We start from the raw sequence: 17,868 nt of genomic DNA, 5'->3' as shown, positions 1-17,868 counted from the left end.
TTTTAATATTCTTATTATTTTAAATACTACTTTTTTAAGTATTTTTCTCTAATTTTTATTTTTGTGTTTTTTTTTGTGTTTATCTTTTTGAAATTATCTCTCTCGAATAATATCACATTTTAATTCATAGTCGAAATCTAATAATTTATAGTCGAAATTTAAAACCAAAATTTCGCACACATACTTCGCACACGTATAATATATTGATTTGGGAGCTCCGGTTGGGAGCCCAACGTTGGAATTGAGGAAAGCCCCGGGGCTCCCAAAATTCAGGGGCTCCCAAAATTGGGAGCCCGAGCCCCACGTTGGAGTTGCTCTTACTATATAATCCGTTGTATCAGCAAGGCGGTTCATGTTAGAAAACATTCAACCGGATGTTACATGATCCGTTGTTATATCGCTCTTAAATAAAACATCCTAGGGAAGTCAGAAGTGAGTAAGTATTATCGGATTAGAGAGACGTTACTAAGGTAGAGAGAGAGACAGAGAGTGACCTCACATCTTAGTATTTAATTAAGAATTATCGGATTCTCTGCCAGATTCTTGCACGCCTATTTTCTCTCTCTCTTACTATCTCTGTTGCTGCTGCTACCCATTTTTCTTCTTTCTCATGACCTCTTTTCATTTTTACCCGATTTATTGAACTCTTTTTCTTCTTCTCCCTCTCAGCCTCACTTGTTTGTTTTGTTTCTTTCTTTCTTGAGCCTCCCTCCCTCCCGTTTTGTCTCTTCATTCCTCCTCCCCCTTTCATCCTCATCCTCTCTCTCTCTCTCTCTCTCTCTTGTTTACTCCCCCCAACCTGCCAACACACACTAGACACTACTACCCCTTTTCCCCTCTCTCTCTCTCTCTAATTCCAAATTTCAAAACACACAATCTCAAGAAACCCACCCCACCCACATCTCTCTCTTTCTCTCTCTAAAATACAACAAAGATCTTCCTTGGACAAATCCTCCCCCTATCTATCCATTAATATATTCTCACACCAAATTTATTCTTACTCTCTTCACGCCATCTTCAATACCCCCCCCCCCCCCCCCCCCATTCTCTCTCTCTATCTCTCTGTTTTCAATATTTTTCTCCTTACTCTCTTCTGTCTCAGAAGGGAGGTGAAAAATAATGGTAGAGATGGGTTCTGCTGGGAACAACAAAGAAAAATTAGTAGTTGAAGTAATAGCAGCACATAACTTATTACCCAAAGATGGAGAAGGTTCATCTTCCGCATTTGTTGAAGTTGAGTTTGAAAATCAAAGATTAAGAACCCAAGTTAAATACAAAGATTTAAATCCTGTTTGGAATGAAAAACTTGTTTTTCATGTTTCTAATGTTGCTGATATTCCTTATAGAAATGTTGAAGTTAATATCTTTAACAACAAAAAATCACTTAATCATGCTGGTAGAGATTTCTTGGGTAAAGTAAGAGTTTCTGGTTCTAATATTTCTAAAGATGAAGGTAATAATGATCAGATTGTTCAACTTTTTACTCTTGATAGAAGAAGTGTTTTTTCTCATGTTCGTGGTGAAATCAGTTTGAAACTTTATCTTTCTTCTTCAAATTTTGATCAAGATAATCATGAAACAAACCCATCTTCATCAACTAATCATAATACTACTAGTACTACTACTATTTCATCTTCTTCTTCTTCTTCTTTAAATATGAACAAACAGAGCAAGAAACAGATGAAGAAACAACAACAGAAGATGTTTCAGCAACAACAAACTACTTCAGCTTCTATGATGATACCCACTTTGAACCAACAACACCAACAACAGCAAAATCAACAGAAGATCCTTCAAAATCATGAACAGAACCAGCAAAATCAGAACCAGGGTAATAAGCAAGTTGAGTCTAACCAAGGTGAGATTATGAAACCTGTAGTCATAACTAATGGACCTGGTCAAGTTATTTTACCTCATCATGTTTCTTCTTCTTCTGGTGGTGGTGGTGGTGGTGGTGGTTTTCATGGTGGTTTTAGTAGTGGTGGTTCTAATCATGGTGAGTTTTCTCTTAAAGAAACTAGTCCTCATCTTGGTGGTGGGTTAATGCACAAAGATAAAACTAGTTCAACTTATGATTTAGTAGAACAAATGCAATATTTATATGTTAGAGTTGTTAGAGCTAAAGAAATTTCAAGCTTTAGTGTTAGTGAACTAATGGCAGATGTTAAACTAGGAAATTACAGAGGAATTACAAGAAGAGCTAGTTCTAATAACCCAGAATGGAATCAAGTTTTCGCCTTTTCTAAAGATAGTATTCAATCTTCAGTAGTTGAGATTTTTGTCAAAGAAAAGGATAAAGATGATTTCTTGGGTAGAATCTGGTTTGATTTGAGTGAAGTACCAAAGAGAGTTCCTCCTGATAGTCAATTAGCACCACAATGGTATCGAATGGAAGACAAAAAAGGTGATAAGAGTCGAGGCGGAGAAATTATGGCTTCGGTCTGGTTTGGAACTCAAGCTGATGAAGCTTTTTCAGAAGCTTGGCATTCTAAAGCAGCTAATGTTCCTTTAGATGGTCTTTGTACTATTAAGTCTAAAGTATATCTCTCTCCAAGACTTTGGTATCTCAGAGTTACCATTATCGAAGCTCAAGATGTTATTCCGGGAGATAAAGGAGCGTCATTGATGATGAGATACCCAGAGATTACTGCTAAAGCCCAAGTTGGAAATCAGGTTTTAAGAACTAGAAATGCTCCTTCCATGGCGGCAAACAGAGGACTTTCGAATCCGTTTTGGAATGAAGATATGATGTTTGTTGTAGCTGAGCCCTTCGAAGATTACTTAATGGTGTCTATTGAAGACAGAGTTGGTCCTGGTAGAGATGAAGTTTTGGGTCGAATAGTGATTCCTGTTACAGCAATCGAACGAAGGAATGATGATAAGCCTGTTGTTTCAAAATGGTTCAATCTAGAAATGAATTATAATAACTTTGGGTCAGAGTCGAAAATGATGAGTTCTACTAGATTCGGTTCTCGAATTCATCTTCGATTATCTTTAGACGGAGGGTATCATGTTCTTGATGAATCGACAATGTATAGTAGTGATACACGGCCAACTTCGAAACAGTTATGGAAGCCTCACGTTGGAGTTCTTGAGATGGGTATTCTAGGTGCAAGTGGACTTATGCCAATGAAGATGAAAGAAGGAAAAGGAAGCACAACTGATGCATATTGCATTGCTAAGTATGGGCAGAAATGGGTTCGAACTCGAACAGTAGTAGACAGTCTAATGCCCAAGTGGAACGAACAATATACTTGGGAAGTTTTCGATCCTTGTACTGTTTTAACAGTTGGAGTTTTCGATAATTGTCACTTGGACAAAAACTCGAGTGCTTTTAATATTGGGGGAGCTCGTGATTCTAGGATTGGTAAAGTTAGAATCCGACTATCAACCCTGGAATCAGATCGTGTTTACACACACTCGTACCCATTATTGATGCTTCATCCATCTGGTGTGAAGAAAATGGGGGAGCTCCATTTGGCGATTCGATTCTCTCTAGCAAATGTGGGTAATGTGCTTCAACTCTATACAAGACCTCTTTTACCCAAAATGCATTATGTTCGGCCGCTATCGGTTAGTCAGGTTGAGAACTTGAGGTATCAAGCGACAAATGTAGTAGCAGCGAGACTTAGCCGAGCCGAACCTCCTTTAGGAAGAGAAGTTGTTGATTACATGCTTGATAACGAGTCGCATATGTGGAGTATGAGAAGAAGCAAAGCTAATTTCTTTCGTTTAGTATCTGTTCTCTCAGGTATTATTGCCACCGGTCGAGCAGCGGAATCCATTAGAAGTTGGCAGAGACCTGTTTACTCTGTTCTATTCTTGGTTCTATTCTTGTTTCTTGTGATATACCCTGAGCTTATACTTCCAATTATATTTCTCTACATATCGGTTTTGGGCCTTTGGAGGTTCAGAGGCCGGGCCAGACATCCAGTTCATATGGACATTAAACTCTCTCACGCCGAAACTGTTTATCCAGACGAATTGGATGAAGAATTCGATACGTTTCCTACAACAAGGAATGCTGAGATAGTTAGAATGAGGTATGATCGGTTAAGGAGCGTGGCTGGTAGGATACAGACAGTTGTTGGTGATTTGGCGACTCAAGGTGAACGGTTTCAAGCGTTGATTAGTTGGAGAGATCCGCTGGCGACTCTCTTGTTTGTGTTGATGTGTTTTGTAGCTGCAGTTGGGTTCTATGTCGTTCCGTTTCGGGTTGTGGTTGCTTTGTGGGGATTATATGAATTTAGGCCACCAAAGTTCAGAAGTAGGTTGCCTTCACCAGCTCTGAGCTTCTTTAGAAGGTTGCCAACTAAAGCTGATAGCTTATTGTAGTAGTAGTAGTTCAGGCAGGCTCATGTGATTTAGTATTTTGGGTTTAGGGTTTTTTTAAACATGAATTGAAATGAAAGTATATTTATGTTGAATATGGAGAAAGGGAGGTTATTTATAGCTTCTCTTTTATTTTGGGGTTTAGATGTGTTCATGCATAGATATAGTTCTTTCATGGGTTTTTCGGTCTCTTAGGGTTAGTCTCTGTTCTCTTATGTTTTAATGTGGAGGAATCGTACAAATCTGTATTATGTAGTTTTATGATGGAATGAAATTTGTCTTTCTTTTGCTGATGATATCTTTCATTTCCCACGGACAGTGTGCTCGGACTTGGGTTAGTTCAAGTGCCCTGTCTGTGGGTCTCGGACCGCTTAGTCCGAGGTCCAGGAAGAGTGCTAAAGGGCGAGCCTACGACAACTGTGTTTGATGCATCTATATATTGATATACTTTTTTCACAGAAGGATATTGGTCAGATATTAACTGTATCATGATATGTCATATTTTGTGTGACACAACTACTTTACTCTTTTCATCTAACTTTCTCCCAATCTAACTTTCTCTCTAAAACCCCTTTAGGATACTCTGGACAGTAAGAAAATGTGTTTGAATTGTGTTTACTCTTTCAGGAGAAGCACAAAAATAATTTTATGTTTGTTGTAGAAACACAATCCCACATCGGTAGATGACGGAGTGTGGTGCTTATCAGGAGGTTAAGCACCTTTCCGTATTGAAGTATATTCTAAATATGTGAGAGGGTAAGTGCCAAAGCTGAAGTACCACATTAGCTGTTTGTGAATATCTTCATGATTCATTCTACTATGATGTATTTCCTGGGAGGGTATGATGTAGAAATACAATCTCAAATCAGGTGATGGTGCTCCTGATTAAGAGAGTATCTCGAATGGATACCTACAAAAAACTACTAGTCCTGTGTGTCAAGTCTCACATCTTAGAATTAAATGTTGACTTAGGTTTTCAAAAAATCCAAGGTAACACTAGAGTATTTGGATTTATATCTTGTATTTGATGATGTTCTAAGCACCGTTTAGTGTTTACTAGTGAAATTTTTTAAAACTGTGAGGCTCAAAATTGTCAAATTACATAGTATTACTAGCAACTCTCAAAGTTGATATGCATTTTTTTTCTTTAATCACAGTTTGGAGTTAAAATCAAATAATTCCTTCGGGTTTTCGCTAAACGGTCCGGATCAAATTTGTTAAGCCCAGTATGAATAGTTGGGCAGAAAAACAAAATCTACATTGGAATTAAATCAAACAAAATAATTATCCTTTGTCCAAGTTTTATGTTCAAACAAAATTATGAGAATTTTAAGGTAAAATAGATTTAGAAAAAGGAATTCTAATAAGTTAGTTCTAGATTTAAGTTAACTAATGCCTCCGAATAATGGAGTATTTTGGACTGATTCAAAGACTAAATATCTCTTTCTTCAACAAACTATTTGATTCACAGACTGAAATAAAAATCATAAGGTGGATAAGATACCAAACAATGCTTGATTAATCAGTAGATTTAGTCCCTGATTAGCCTATTAAGATAAGATGTGTTAGTTGGTCGATACCAAACAATGCTTTTCACACCCTAAAATTAAAATACATCAAAACGACTTTTCTAGCGGTTTAATCCCCCACGAAATATAAGTTGCAACTAGAAATCTTATTAAAAAAAAATAATCTTAATTAGGGACATACTTGTATCATCTTGTATAGGCTACTATGAATTATTGATTAATGAATAGATTTAAGATAAGAGGGGTTATCGAGTCGATACCAAACTATGCCTTTCATGATCTAAAATTAAAATACATCAAAAAGACTTAAGATGTGAACCCATATTTTATCCCCCACGAAATATAAGTTGCAACTGAAGAATACCATATTTAAGTTGCAATCAAATATTGTAATATGTTTTTCATTTAAATTTAAATCAAACTATCGAGATCTTCTAAATTCCTATTCGTATTGTAAGTAAGTTGGTAATATCCAATACTAATTTAAGCTGAAATAACTAATAAATTAAAGTATTTGACCCCTTTCATCAATTTTTTTTCAAAGAATACCAATCCCATAGTTTAGTTTTAATTATGGTTACGAAAAGTTGGAAAGAAAGATGAAGATTCACTACTTGTAGATGACGCAACTTATTATAACTTAGCATTACAAAAATAAAGAAAAAAGAATAGTTGAATAGTGGAAGAGTGATGATTCTTGATTTGGTAACTGCCTTCCTCTTCACTTATAATTTATCATCATTTCACTTTCTCTCATTACTCATTACTCATTTTTATATAATCCATTCAAATGTAGTAGACAAAATCAACATAGAATTTTGATATATTATCAAGAGAAATATATGGCCCACCACTTGTATATTTGTTGCATATTTGATCACTCATCTAGGACTAGTTTACTCTACTTCTCTCTCTCTCTCTCTCTCTCTCTCTCTACAACACAACAAGAGTGATTGATTCTGTGGAGAACCCATTTGCTTTTTCTCTTTTTCAATCAAACTTTCACTCTTTTTCTCTCTAAAATTTCATCATTTTTGTTTTGTTTCTCTGGATTGTTGTTTTCCTTTTCCAAAGTTAACCTTCTAAGATACTTTTCTTCACTTCATTAAAACTTGCTCTTTAAAGTGAGAACTTATAGAATATCTCTAATAAGTTCAATTTCTTTCTTACTGACACAAACCTTTTCTGCATGTTGATTTTTTATATACAAATTGTTCAACTTTTAACATCTTATTTACAATTTCAAGTTATGGGTAATCAAAATTGACTGGGTTCTTATTTTTCTCATGATTTACAGTTGAATTCAAGGGTTATGGTGGCATGGTAAACCTAAAAGTATAAAAAGTTCATCTTTTTGTTTATGAGGATTGAGGACTGAGGACTGAGGAGAGAGAAACCCCAATTTGATCAAGTGGAGAAATGGAACAACCCAAAGTTAAAAAAGATTAGGGTTGAGCAGCTATGTATCATGTGATTATAGTTGGAAAAGTTTGGAACTGGAAAAAAGACTAGTTGGAATCTAAAAATTTAGGGAAAAAAATGGAACCCAAAGTTCAAAAGACCTTAGAGAGAGAAATTTCACAGAGAGCTTTGCAGATGAGTAATTCATTTCCATGTCAAATTTGTGTGGTGGGTTTTCTTTTTGGTGTTTCTTTTACTTATTTGTTTCTTGCTGCTCTTTCTTCATTTGGGACTGTGGAACTTGGAGGTTTCTCCTTCTTAAATCCTTCCAATTCGAGTTCAATGGCTATCAGTAAGTATAATATGATTTCCTCCTCTGTTTCTTAGTTTTTCGGGTGTGTTTCGATACATTTAGACTTGATTATTGCATGTTTCTTGGACTGGTATATAAACTTTCATGTTTAGACTTATGGGTTTGTTTAGGTTTTTTCGAAATTGTCGAATAATTTAACATTTTGGATCATGATTTTAGTACATGGAAGAAAAGCCGAGTGATTCAATAGTATAAGTGTTTGCCTAGATTTAAATTGATCATTCAATTGGGTGTTTATTCATATTTTTGGTCGTAAGCTTGCGAATTGGCATGGAAAATTCTACTTGTTACTTGTTCGATCAAGTTTACATTTTGAGGGAAATTTCGTGCGGTAATTGTAGATATGGGTGGAAGCAAGGATTACGATAAAGAAATTGGTAGAAGGATGAATGTGCAGAAAAAAATCGAAAGGATTAGCAAGGAGGAGAGAGTCATGTTGCTGAATTCTGCGTGGAGCGTGATTTTGAATAAATCGGTAGATAATAACGAGACCGAGCTTTTGAGAAAGTTAGGGTTAAGCAGAACCCAAGTCCCGGAAGCTCCTCATCTTGGAAATTGTAAATTAACAACACAAGTGAACCACTTTCTTGATAATCGTAAAGAGAGCGAACCTTTCCCTCGTTGGGCACATTGGAAAGGATCATTAGGCATGAAACTACTCCAGCAAAAATCAAATGTAATTAAAGAACAACAACGTTTTGACCGGAAAGCCAAATCGAGGGAGACTTATCCTCCTTGGGTACGTATACTTTTTCAAACAAGTAGAACAAATCTAAGAATTTAGTACTACTAAATTGAGCTCAAGATGTCGAATTGTGCTTATTTTTATAAAGATACAATTGCAATTGTGATTAGTCATATAAACTTGAAAGTAGAACGGTACTAAGAATTATCGAGCTTGTGTTATTCTTTCGGTCGAATATCTAACTATGACAGTTTTGGCAGATTGTGGGTTCGGATGAAGATAATTTTCCGTTGACGAGGAAAGTTCAACATGACATATGGAACCATCAGCACCCATTGAACTGCAGTGATCCTGAAATAAGATTTCTCATTGCTGATTGGGAAACTCTACCTGGATTTGGTATTGGAGCCCAACTAGCTGGAATGTTTGGGCTTCTTGCTATCGCAATCAACGAAAAAAGGGTTTTAGTTACGAACTATTTCAACCGTGCTGATCATGACGGATGTGAAGGTATTAAAGAAAGTTATTATGTTTTTAAATCTCAAACGAAAACGTTTATTTTCCCCTCTTCTAAATTCTATTTCCTTTAGGTGACTCGCGTAATCAATGGTCTTGCTACTTCTTTCCCGAAACATCAATAGAATGTCGAGATCGTGCATTAGATCTTATGAAAAGCGAAGAAGCTTGGTCTAGAGGAATTATAAAAGGAAAGCAAAATTATAGCTCAAAAGAAATATGGAGTGGAAAGATACCAAAGTAAGATTTTGTAAATGATAATTAGATGAATTAATGTCATCCCTGTGTTTTGTATTAACTACTATCCTTAATTATTATCTAATTCAGGATTTGGGGTAATCCTTGGTTGTATTTACAACCAACAACTGAAATAAATGGTAGTTTAGTAAGACATCATCGGAATATGGACAGGAGGTGGTGGCGAGCACAGGTTCGTGTTATTTTAATTTGTTATCAAAATCTATCTGATTTTTTTTTGCTTTATATCACAATTAGTCGAACAAACAAGAAATGTTGTATCTCTCACCATTTTAATGTATTATTTTCTGTTTTTGTGACTCGGATCCTTTACCCAATTTTACTACATAGATATGTTATTATATCATTTTCAGGCAGTACGTTACTTCATGAGGTTTCAGACCGAGTATACATGTGATTTACTAAATATTGCTCGGCATACGTCATTTGGATTAGAAGCTGCAGAAATGGTTATTGAAAGTCTTCCAGGAGATTGGCCAGAGGTACGCAAATTATTACATTAGAAGCTTATTGGTTAGGGACTTCGTGTTGAGTTCATTATACTATCTTCAAATGGTTGCCGGCGTCCAACTCGTGACCGTCTGGTAATGAGCGGAGATGCCCTAGATATCATTCACTTGGTAATGCGACCTCCCTTCGTCCATATGGGACTATTCTCGCACGCTCCTTCATATGTTATTCTGTTTTGTTGGGTGGCATGGGGCACGCCGCACGTGTGACTTTTACGCTGCATGCTCCTTTACACCAACAGATTAAATTTTTGATGCTGTTTAGATAAAAATTTATTGTAATTGGCTATTGTTTACTATCATCATTTGGATGTTCAATCTGGTTTCTGTCAATTTAAAATATTCTCCCTTGCTGATATATTGAATTTTTTTTATACAGACGATTCTAGAGAAACCTCAATCGGATATGGAGCAGTATGTGTGGTCCGACCGCAAACCATGGATTCCGAGGCCTCTACTAAGTATGCATGTAAGGATGGGAGATAAGGCATGTGAAATGAAAGTGGTTCAATTCGAAGAGTATATGCGACTAGCTGATAAGATCAGAAAGCACTTTCCAAACCTAAATAGAATTTGGCTTTCCACGGAAATGCAGGTCAGCTTTCATGCTTGATCTTTTTTATTGTTCAGAATACAATGCTATTGTGCCCAAAAACCCTAAGGCCCGAATCGTGTAGCAATCATTCATTTCATTATTTTCATCTTTTATGCACTTTCTGTGAGGAGGTAGTAACCCGACACAGTCTTCCTCAATACTAGTTAGGGATATTTCAGCTTATGATTCGAGCACAATATACTTTTTCTTTAATTTGTGATGCCCATGCATTTATACCAACATATAGGCCGATGTAAGGCTCAAATTAGCCCTTGCTTCGTCTAGCATCAATCTAGTCACAATGTTAAAGTGGAATTGGCCATAATATTACTAACTCTGTAATTCATGTCAGGATGTGATTGATAAATCAAGATCATACACAAATTGGAAGTTCTATTACACGAACATTACACGTCAAGTCGGAAACAAGACAATGGCCTCATACGAGGCAAGTCTAGGTCGGGAAACAAGTACTAATTATCCCTTCGTTAATTTCTTGATGGCAACCGAGGCTGATTTCTTCATCGGAGCATTGGGTTCGACTTGGTGTTTTCTTATAGATGGAATGCGGAATACTGGTGGGAAAGTAATGGCTGGATATTTGAGCGTTAACAGGGATCGTTTCTGGTAGATTATATATACAAATCTATCAACCAAATAGGTACATAAAGAATATAGTTTTGTCGAATTTTCCACATGTATATAACAGTTTCTTTAATAATAATTATGTCCTTTTGTGAAGATATTGACAGACTCGAATTTTCCACATGTATTTTAACTTGTACAACTGAATAAATGGTCATGTGAATGCTCAAATGTTTCCGGAGAAGACCTAGTTGGGCAGTGAATGAAAATTATGAAATATTCAAGTACCTATAGTCTATATTATAGTATGCGACAGGAAAGTCTGTTTCCAACTCACTGTGAGCTTTCTCCCCGTAATATTTAAGGCTGCGGCTTTTTTGAGGCATCCAAAAAAATCACTAAGAACTTTGGTTAATTGGATATGATCTAGGGGGCAACTTCATTTTGAGTCAAAAGATACTTTTTTTATGCCCTCTCATCTTAGTCTCCTTGTGTCTTTCTTTCTCTCCCGCTCATTTTCTCTATCTTTCTTGCTCATTCTCTCTCTGTCTCATACACACACTGTTTCGGCGAAGGGAACACCCTTTGTCTGAGACTAGGGGGACTCTGGCAAAGGGAACACTTCCCTTCGCCGAAACAGTGAGAGGAAGAGACAGTGAGGGAATCCGAGAGAGAAAATAACTGTGACATGGAGAGAGAATGAGCAAGAAAGGAGAGAGGAAGAGGAAGTGGCGGTCGGAAGTTGTGGTGGTGGAGGAGAGTGAAGAGATAGAGAGAGAGAAAGATAGTGACATAGAGAGAAAGAGAATGAGCAAGAAAGAAAGAGAGACAGAAGAATAGAGTAAGAGAGCGAAAGAGAGTGAGAGAAGAGGTGGTCGGAAGCAGTGGTGGTGGAGGAAGGGTGAAGATGAAAATTACGGGGCAAAGTACAATCAAATAACTTTTTGGGCTCAAAGATAAATATGCCTTCTACGTCAATCTTGATTCACCAAGTCCTTCACAAAGAGATTTTTTTGGATGCCCCAAACAACGACCATATTTAACTGCGTTGGTGTATTTTATCGTCTGAATATGACTCGTCTGACTCTGAGTTGTCTGAGAGAGTTCAAACCTCTTGAGTTAAAGTTGTTTAAATCTGACTCGTCTGAATGTCTGAGTTGGACTTCTTTGTCAAATGCACGATAGTCATTTCAGATTATTTCACATGATAGCCTCTTAATTCAGACTTATTTCACAAGTGATTCGAATGGACCTAGACCGAACGAACTAAACAACTCAGGCGAGGTGTTTCATATAATATTTTGAAATATCTGAGTCAAGGTGTTTCATATAAAGAATGTTAATAACGTAACAAACGAGAGTAACGTCACATATCAATTACAAGTTGTTGCATTTTTATTTTTTCTAAGAAGTAATTAACTAGGTTATATTTACTATTATTGTATCGAAAAATAATAACGAAGTTTCACAGATACCTAATGTTATGCTCCCCCTCCTTGAGAGAAGTCAGAGGAAGTGGTGAAGAATCAAAAGGAGATCAAATAACAGAAGAAGCGCCGAGATCATCATCATCTAGGCATTTTGTAAGGACAACTAGCTGTTGTCTTAAATGCAGTACCTGCCATGGAAAACAATAATTAGATATCGATATTTCTCCAAATCAGCTCAAAACATAATCTAACAGAAACTATATGCCCCTAAATGAAATACCGAAACTTGCAGAAGAATTAACATTATAGAAGAGCCCATGTGACCCCCTTTATTTGGTCTAATTGATCTCAATATCAGTCGAAATGGAAATATGAAAAGTAAAGTTGATTAAGGCAAAACACAATGGGAATACCTCTTCTTGAAGCAAATGGGGAAGATGATCGGTGGACAGAAGGCCATTGATTTCTTCGAATAGAGTTGGATCTTTGATGCTAGACCATGTAGGTGGAGGCAAAGCTAATAACAACACCGTCAGAATGTCGCTACCTCCAGGATGCATCTCAAAGAAATTACATGGAGAAATATAACAACTAGTTTTTGAAATAGGAACCCGCATATCCACTATTTGCTCGCTTCCATTTGGCATTTCGGTTCCAGAAATCACCTTATAAGGTGTACATCCATTAACAAAATTTGGGCAACATGAAGTTGCAGAAGATAACCATTCTGTCACATGTTTAAATAGTTTAGTCTCCTTTACTTGTTTCAGTACTTCTTCCTGTAAAAGAAGGATTGAGTTTCAATTTCAGAAAAGTGGGTAAGAGTCTCGTAAGAGGGGCTGAAGGTTCTATAACATATGAACAAAAAACAAAAGGTATCAGAAGTTATGTCAGACCTTGACAGCAATCCTTCCTTTTTCCTCATTGGTTGAACATGAACTGCCGCCATCTTCTTTTCTCCGGACTTCTACAATCCATTTGATGAACTCCGCAAAATTGATGGGGTGAGACGTAAGAATAAGAGAGAGAACCTTCTGAACATCTTTTACATCGTCGGACTTCAAGAGTACCGGAACATCGATTACTAAGTATTTCGCTGTACTAACCCAACTTTCAGTTTTACAGCTCTGCCAAGAATTTCAGAGTTAAGTTCATTTGTCTAACTATAATCACTCCAGGCTATTTTAGAGTCCAGACAACAGGTTTTTAATTCAGAATTATTTCATCTCTTACTCAGGTTGATGAAAATTTGAAGTAAGCCACTTAGATGAATCAGACACATCAGTTTGATAAAAGAACAGACTCTATGATCTAAATTTGCAAAACAAAACACCATCGTAGTTTGATGTGACTACAAAAACACTGAACTATGTCTATGTGTGAGAGTGTGACATAGAAACCTTGTATTGATTGGTCCCCAGAAATGGTTCATTTTTATTCATGCAAATTGATACATGATATATGCATATACTGATCGTCATTGAAAAGCATACCAGGGTATACAGCAAAGATGGAGCTTTGTCAAGCCTAGCTATTACCATAAACCTGAAAAGCAAGTTCAAATGATAATTAGACCATAAAATCTCTTTTCATTAAGAAAAATAGTTCAGTACTTTAGGAAGGTAAATCATATATTATTCTTTAATTCTTTTTACAGGAAAAGCATATACCCTCGTCGTAATCCTGTTGCTTTATCAACTGTATCCATGGCTTCCCAGAGAAGTGGAAGTGGAACCCAATGAGGAGGATATTTAAACCGAGCAACATCCAGAATTAATACCATATCCCTTTCAGTATGATACCCACCAATAGGAGAAAAATGACCAGTTCCTGTCTGATATCGAAGAAAAACCACTATCAACTTATAAAGCTAAGAAATAAGCCGATGATAAGATATCAAGTAATACATGTGCTAGACTCTAAAAGTTATTTTTACCAATAAAATTATCACGTGATTATATATTATACTAATCGAGCTAGTTTTTTTTTGTTGTTGAAAGAATCGAGCTAGTTATCGTTAAATATAAGATTTCAAGACGTAAATACCACTTCACGCCTTATCTAGGAATGATTGTTTAATGAACTCATGAAGATACATGTGGAGAAGTGACGATAGGTGGACGTGAATGATTGTGCAAATGAATTAACCTCAAAATGTACCTGTTTGAAAAGTTGTCTATTGTATGATGAGATCACATGACCATACTCCGAAGAAGTACAAGTTTTGATATATTCGCGAAAATCGTTGATGGAGCTTTGATTTGTATGGAAGGCTTCAACATCAGCCCCATTACACATAGCCAAACACGCAACTTTTGAAAATGTAATGCCTTCCTCTTTAATCTTTTCCAATGGTTCACAGCAATCCAACATAGATTCATCAAACCATCTCCAAGGACCTTTCAATGATATAAGATAAAGACATATGATGCATAACGACTCGAGAAAGAAAAAAAAAAAAATTAAAACATAAACACGAATCGAAATTATCCATTCGGATCGAAATAAACTGAAACAGTTTGAATCAATCATCACTGAGACAGATATGAAACAATCCAAATGTTTTGAACAATTTCATAACTTGGGTTTTTTAAAGCATTACTTATAACTCAAAAAAATCAAAATTTTGTAAGTTGAATTTACCTTTCCATTTTCTTCCTGGATCAATAGCTAGGGCATTCAATACCATAGAAAGAGTTGCTAATCCACAATATGCAGGTTCTGATTGTGTTTGGAAATAAGATATTAGTTTGAAGAATCCTTCCATATTTCCTTTTTCATGAGCTTCAGTAAATAATTGCTATAAAAGAAGAAGAAGAAGAAGAAGAGGGAAATTCAAAATCAGATGAAAGACAAGAGAAATGAGATTGAAAAGTAACAGTGAAATTGAATAATAATAATAATACCTTTCCTTCAGGTGAAGCGAACTCGATTGCAGGTGGAGATGGAAGAATTCTCCGGTACAAACTCGTCGTCGCCATGATTTTTTTATTCGATCAATCACTGATGATCAGTACACAAGTACTTTTAATTTAATTTGGGGGGGAATATTGGATGACACAAATTAGGGTTCAATAAAACCCTAATTTTCTTTTGAGTGAATATTTGGTTTTAAGTGGATGAAGAATCCATGGGATTCTCATTGCTTCCTAATGTAATGAGATCCAATCAAATCCATTTTATTTCCCTCGAAAAGTTGGTGTCTTTTCTTCTCACACGCCGTGATTTGGTCCGTTTTCACCTTCAAATCGGACGGTTGAAATCGGTCAATTTAGAGTCCCTCTTGTCGTTGGTTGGATTTATCCAACCTTGGATGTGATCACTTTGGAGGGGAAAACTCACCTCTCAATATAGCTTGTGGTTAGGGGTAAGCAACGGTGGGCCAAACCGACCAGACATCAAATAGATTTTTAGATATTCAAATCGTTAATAGTTTAAAGAGTGACATCAAATTTGAACTTTTGTTTATGTATCGTAAACAAAGAAATAGATTTTTAGATATTCAAATCGTTAATAGTTTAAAGAGTGACATCAAATTTGAACTTTTGTTCTTCTTGCTTTCACTTTTTTACTCATGTGTTTATTTATTTATGTGAGTTCGGCCGGACCGATCAACCGAACTCAGTCGAGTCGAAAGAAGTTGGTTGACGATTTGATCGGCTCGGCTTCGGCCGATAATTTAGCCAATCCGTTATTGGTTTGGCTTCGGCTTGACCTTAAATGGTCGGCAACCGACCGCTGCTCACCCCTACTTGTGGTTCCATGACTCGTCGAGGGCAAGTAATGGTCAAACCCACACCTACAAATAGTATTAGGATCGAAAACCTAGGTATATCGCAGTCTTTCAGATTGTGAAAAGACCAAAATATCTCGTCTTATTAGCCGTATCAACTATGGAGTACACCATGGAGTATGTTTGAGAGTCCGCCAATCATATTTGTTAGGTTATATTGTGGAGGCCAGAGAGGAAGATAATCTTGTAGCCTTCGATGTTAGAAGGGATAGATTGTTCAAGTTATACCCCGTTGTCTGTGGGAGAGACGGTGGTCACTTTATAAGTGTGAGCAAAAACATCACCTACTGACCGTGAAGGAGGCAAGTAAGGGCCAAAAAACACACACACACACACTAATATCAAAGCCAGGTTTACCAAAGTCTTTTAGGTCGAAGATATTCTTGTAGGTCCGAATGTGGGATGGGACACATTGGTTGTGGCTCATAAGAGGGCTAGCCGCTGGTGGTTTATTATGAGAGAAAAGCTCGACTCTTGAGCATGCTTTTGGGTATAGTGACCAAAGACCACTTGGGGAAAGGAAGGCTCAACGACAATTTGGGTCTTAAGATGATAAACCCTAGAGCTATGAAGAAGATTATACTACCAGATGGTGTAAAAGATGATATCATCTTCAACATCCTCTTGATGTTACCTTTAAAATCTTTAATCCGGTTTAGGTGTATAAGCAATTCTTGGTCTAATCTAATAACAAACCCTAACTTTCTTAGAATGCAATACTCTTTCCAACACAACAACTTCAATTTTTTTCTCATCAATGAACATTCACCAATTAACCATCTTTACTCAATTGTTTATTATGGTTTAATTTGCATAAGAAGAACTATATGATGATGATGAGAAAAACAATGCTTTAGTTATATATGACTTTGAGCAAGAAAGACTTCCATTGGTGAAGGTTCCTATTACTTGTAAAATGTATGTTGAAGGGACTTACGCGATAAGCACATTTTCTCTTAATTCTGGTACTTACATGTCCACATTGGAACTACTGTCGACGGAAGAAGTACTGTCCGATGACTGGAGAACACCCACCACCACCTCTTCCTCTGAACACCCACCACCACCTCTTCCTCTCTTCACTCTGGGAAGGTTGTCGCCAAACTTCTGTTGTCGGCAATTTTAAATTGTTTTTCAGTTCTAATTCATCATCTCCTACCACCACCTTGGATTCTCTTTCTTTCTTTCATTCTCTCTCTCTTACCCTGACAAAGCGGGGAAGAGAGGTTGTGATGGGCGGAGCTACATGGAGACTAACCCTGGCTTGAGCCAGAATTATATTCTGTTATGTAAAGGAGCTATTACAAATCTCTAGAATCTGAGTAGCTCTGTGAAGCAGGGGTTGTGTGCATAATAGGTCTTTGGTTCAAGTCTCTTGGCTGGTTTTTTTTTTCTGCTGTGTTTGGATGCGGTCCGCCCTTGGAGGCAGCCACTTGTGGTGATGGGTTTAGGAGAAGAATGGTGGTGGTGGGAGGAGAGGGGACAAAAGATTAGAAAAAAAAGGGTCCTTGCACGAAGTGACGAAGAGAAGATTCGGAAGGAAATCAGATTTTCTCATCCATATATTATCGATTTTCTGTTCGCCCCATCACCCTTAAGATAGTAATATCTTAAAAAATTATCTAATCTAGTCTAGTCCAATCTTAATACTAGTGTAGGAATTTATTTTTGGCGCCTTTTCTAAATTGTTCTTGATAACAGATAATAACTACCAATTTTTAAGACTCAACCCTAAAATTAGACAAGAAACCAACCTGTGGTCTAATTTTCTTTTTCTTTTCTCTAATCGAAAACAAAGCCTACCCATTAAAACCCTAGTATTTTAATGCTATAAATTGTTTCTTCCTAACCACATTTTCTCT

The 17,868-nt window shown here is 36.6% G+C and overlaps 3 protein-coding genes across 8 annotated transcripts; 2 read left to right on the top strand and 1 right to left on the bottom strand.

The window, feature by feature from the left end:
• The first annotated feature begins 616 nt into the window (after nt 1–616).
• LOC147570261 (FT-interacting protein 3-like) lies at nt 617–4,625 on the top strand. Its single transcript, XM_086656843.1, has one exon. The coding sequence runs from the start codon at nt 1,120–1,122 to the stop codon at nt 4,333–4,335; it is 3,216 nt and encodes a 1,071-aa protein (XP_086512969.1). The 5' UTR covers nt 617–1,119; the 3' UTR covers nt 4,336–4,625.
• A 269-nt stretch (nt 4,626–4,894) lies between these two features.
• LOC147570260 (uncharacterized) lies at nt 4,895–11,014 on the top strand. 4 transcript variants are annotated; one of them, XM_086656839.1, is made up of 9 exons: nt 4,895–5,201; nt 7,159–7,614; nt 7,977–8,374; nt 8,581–8,830; nt 8,911–9,076; nt 9,164–9,266; nt 9,448–9,576; nt 9,983–10,198; nt 10,551–11,014. In XM_086656839.1, exons 2-9 carry the CDS (start codon nt 7,401–7,403, stop codon nt 10,827–10,829), a joined length of 1,755 nt encoding a protein of 584 aa, XP_086512965.1. In that variant the 5' UTR covers nt 4,895–5,201; nt 7,159–7,400; the 3' UTR covers nt 10,830–11,014. The 4 variants fall into 4 exon arrangements, with proteins under 4 accessions (XP_086512965.1, XP_086512967.1, XP_086512968.1 ...); XM_086656841.1 differs by having other exon boundaries at nt 4,916–5,088; XM_086656842.1 differs by lacking the exon at nt 4,895–5,201 and adding an exon at nt 6,462–6,566.
• A 1,068-nt stretch (nt 11,015–12,082) lies between these two features.
• Nucleotides 12,083–17,610, bottom strand: LOC147570259 (glutathione gamma-glutamylcysteinyltransferase 1-like). Of its 3 annotated transcripts, none has more exons than XM_086656838.1 (9): nt 16,980–17,610; nt 15,120–15,216; nt 14,857–15,013; nt 14,374–14,612; nt 13,884–14,047; nt 13,707–13,758; nt 13,110–13,340; nt 12,627–12,992; nt 12,083–12,401 (listed from the first exon to the last, which is right to left on the bottom strand). In XM_086656838.1, exons 2-9 carry the CDS (start codon nt 15,192–15,194, stop codon nt 12,321–12,323), a joined length of 1,365 nt encoding a protein of 454 aa, XP_086512964.1. In that variant the 5' UTR covers nt 15,195–15,216; nt 16,980–17,610; the 3' UTR covers nt 12,083–12,320. The 3 variants fall into 3 exon arrangements, with proteins under 3 accessions (XP_086512964.1, XP_086512963.1, XP_086512962.1); XM_086656837.1 differs by having other exon boundaries at nt 15,120–15,454; nt 16,980–17,609; XM_086656836.1 differs by having other exon boundaries at nt 15,120–17,609.
• Between the last annotated feature and the right edge of the window lie 258 nt (nt 17,611–17,868).

Source organism: Eschscholzia californica, unplaced genomic scaffold (assembly GCF_041429995.1).
Source record: "Eschscholzia californica isolate CP2 unplaced genomic scaffold, dmEscCali1.0.p SCAF_1, whole genome shotgun sequence".
Classification (NCBI taxonomy): domain Eukaryota; kingdom Viridiplantae; phylum Streptophyta; class Magnoliopsida; order Ranunculales; family Papaveraceae; genus Eschscholzia; species Eschscholzia californica.
The sequence above is the reverse complement of the archived record's forward strand: the minus strand, read 5'-3'. Positions and strand labels throughout refer to the sequence as shown.

Coding starts and splice junctions, on each gene's coding strand:
- LOC147570259 (XM_086656838.1), bottom strand. CDS start 15,194: ATGGCGACGACGAGTTTGTACCGGAGAATTCTTCCATCTCCACCTGCA. Junction 14,613..14,856: donor TCCAGGAAGAAAATGGAAAG/GTAAATTCAACT, acceptor TATCATTGAAAG/GTCCTTGGAGATGGTTTGAT. Junction 14,048..14,373: donor ATAGACAACTTTTCAAACAG/GTACATTTTGAG, acceptor CTTCGATATCAG/ACAGGAACTGGTCATTTTTC.
- LOC147570261 (XM_086656843.1), top strand. CDS start 1,120: ATGGTAGAGATGGGTTCTGCTGGGAACAACAAAGAAAAATTAGTAGTT.
- LOC147570260 (XM_086656839.1), top strand. CDS start 7,401: ATGGAACCCAAAGTTCAAAAGACCTTAGAGAGAGAAATTTCACAGAGA. Junction 8,831..8,910: donor TGATCATGACGGATGTGAAG/GTATTAAAGAAA, acceptor TATTTCCTTTAG/GTGACTCGCGTAATCAATGG. Junction 9,077..9,163: donor TGGAGTGGAAAGATACCAAA/GTAAGATTTTGT, acceptor TATCTAATTCAG/GATTTGGGGTAATCCTTGGT.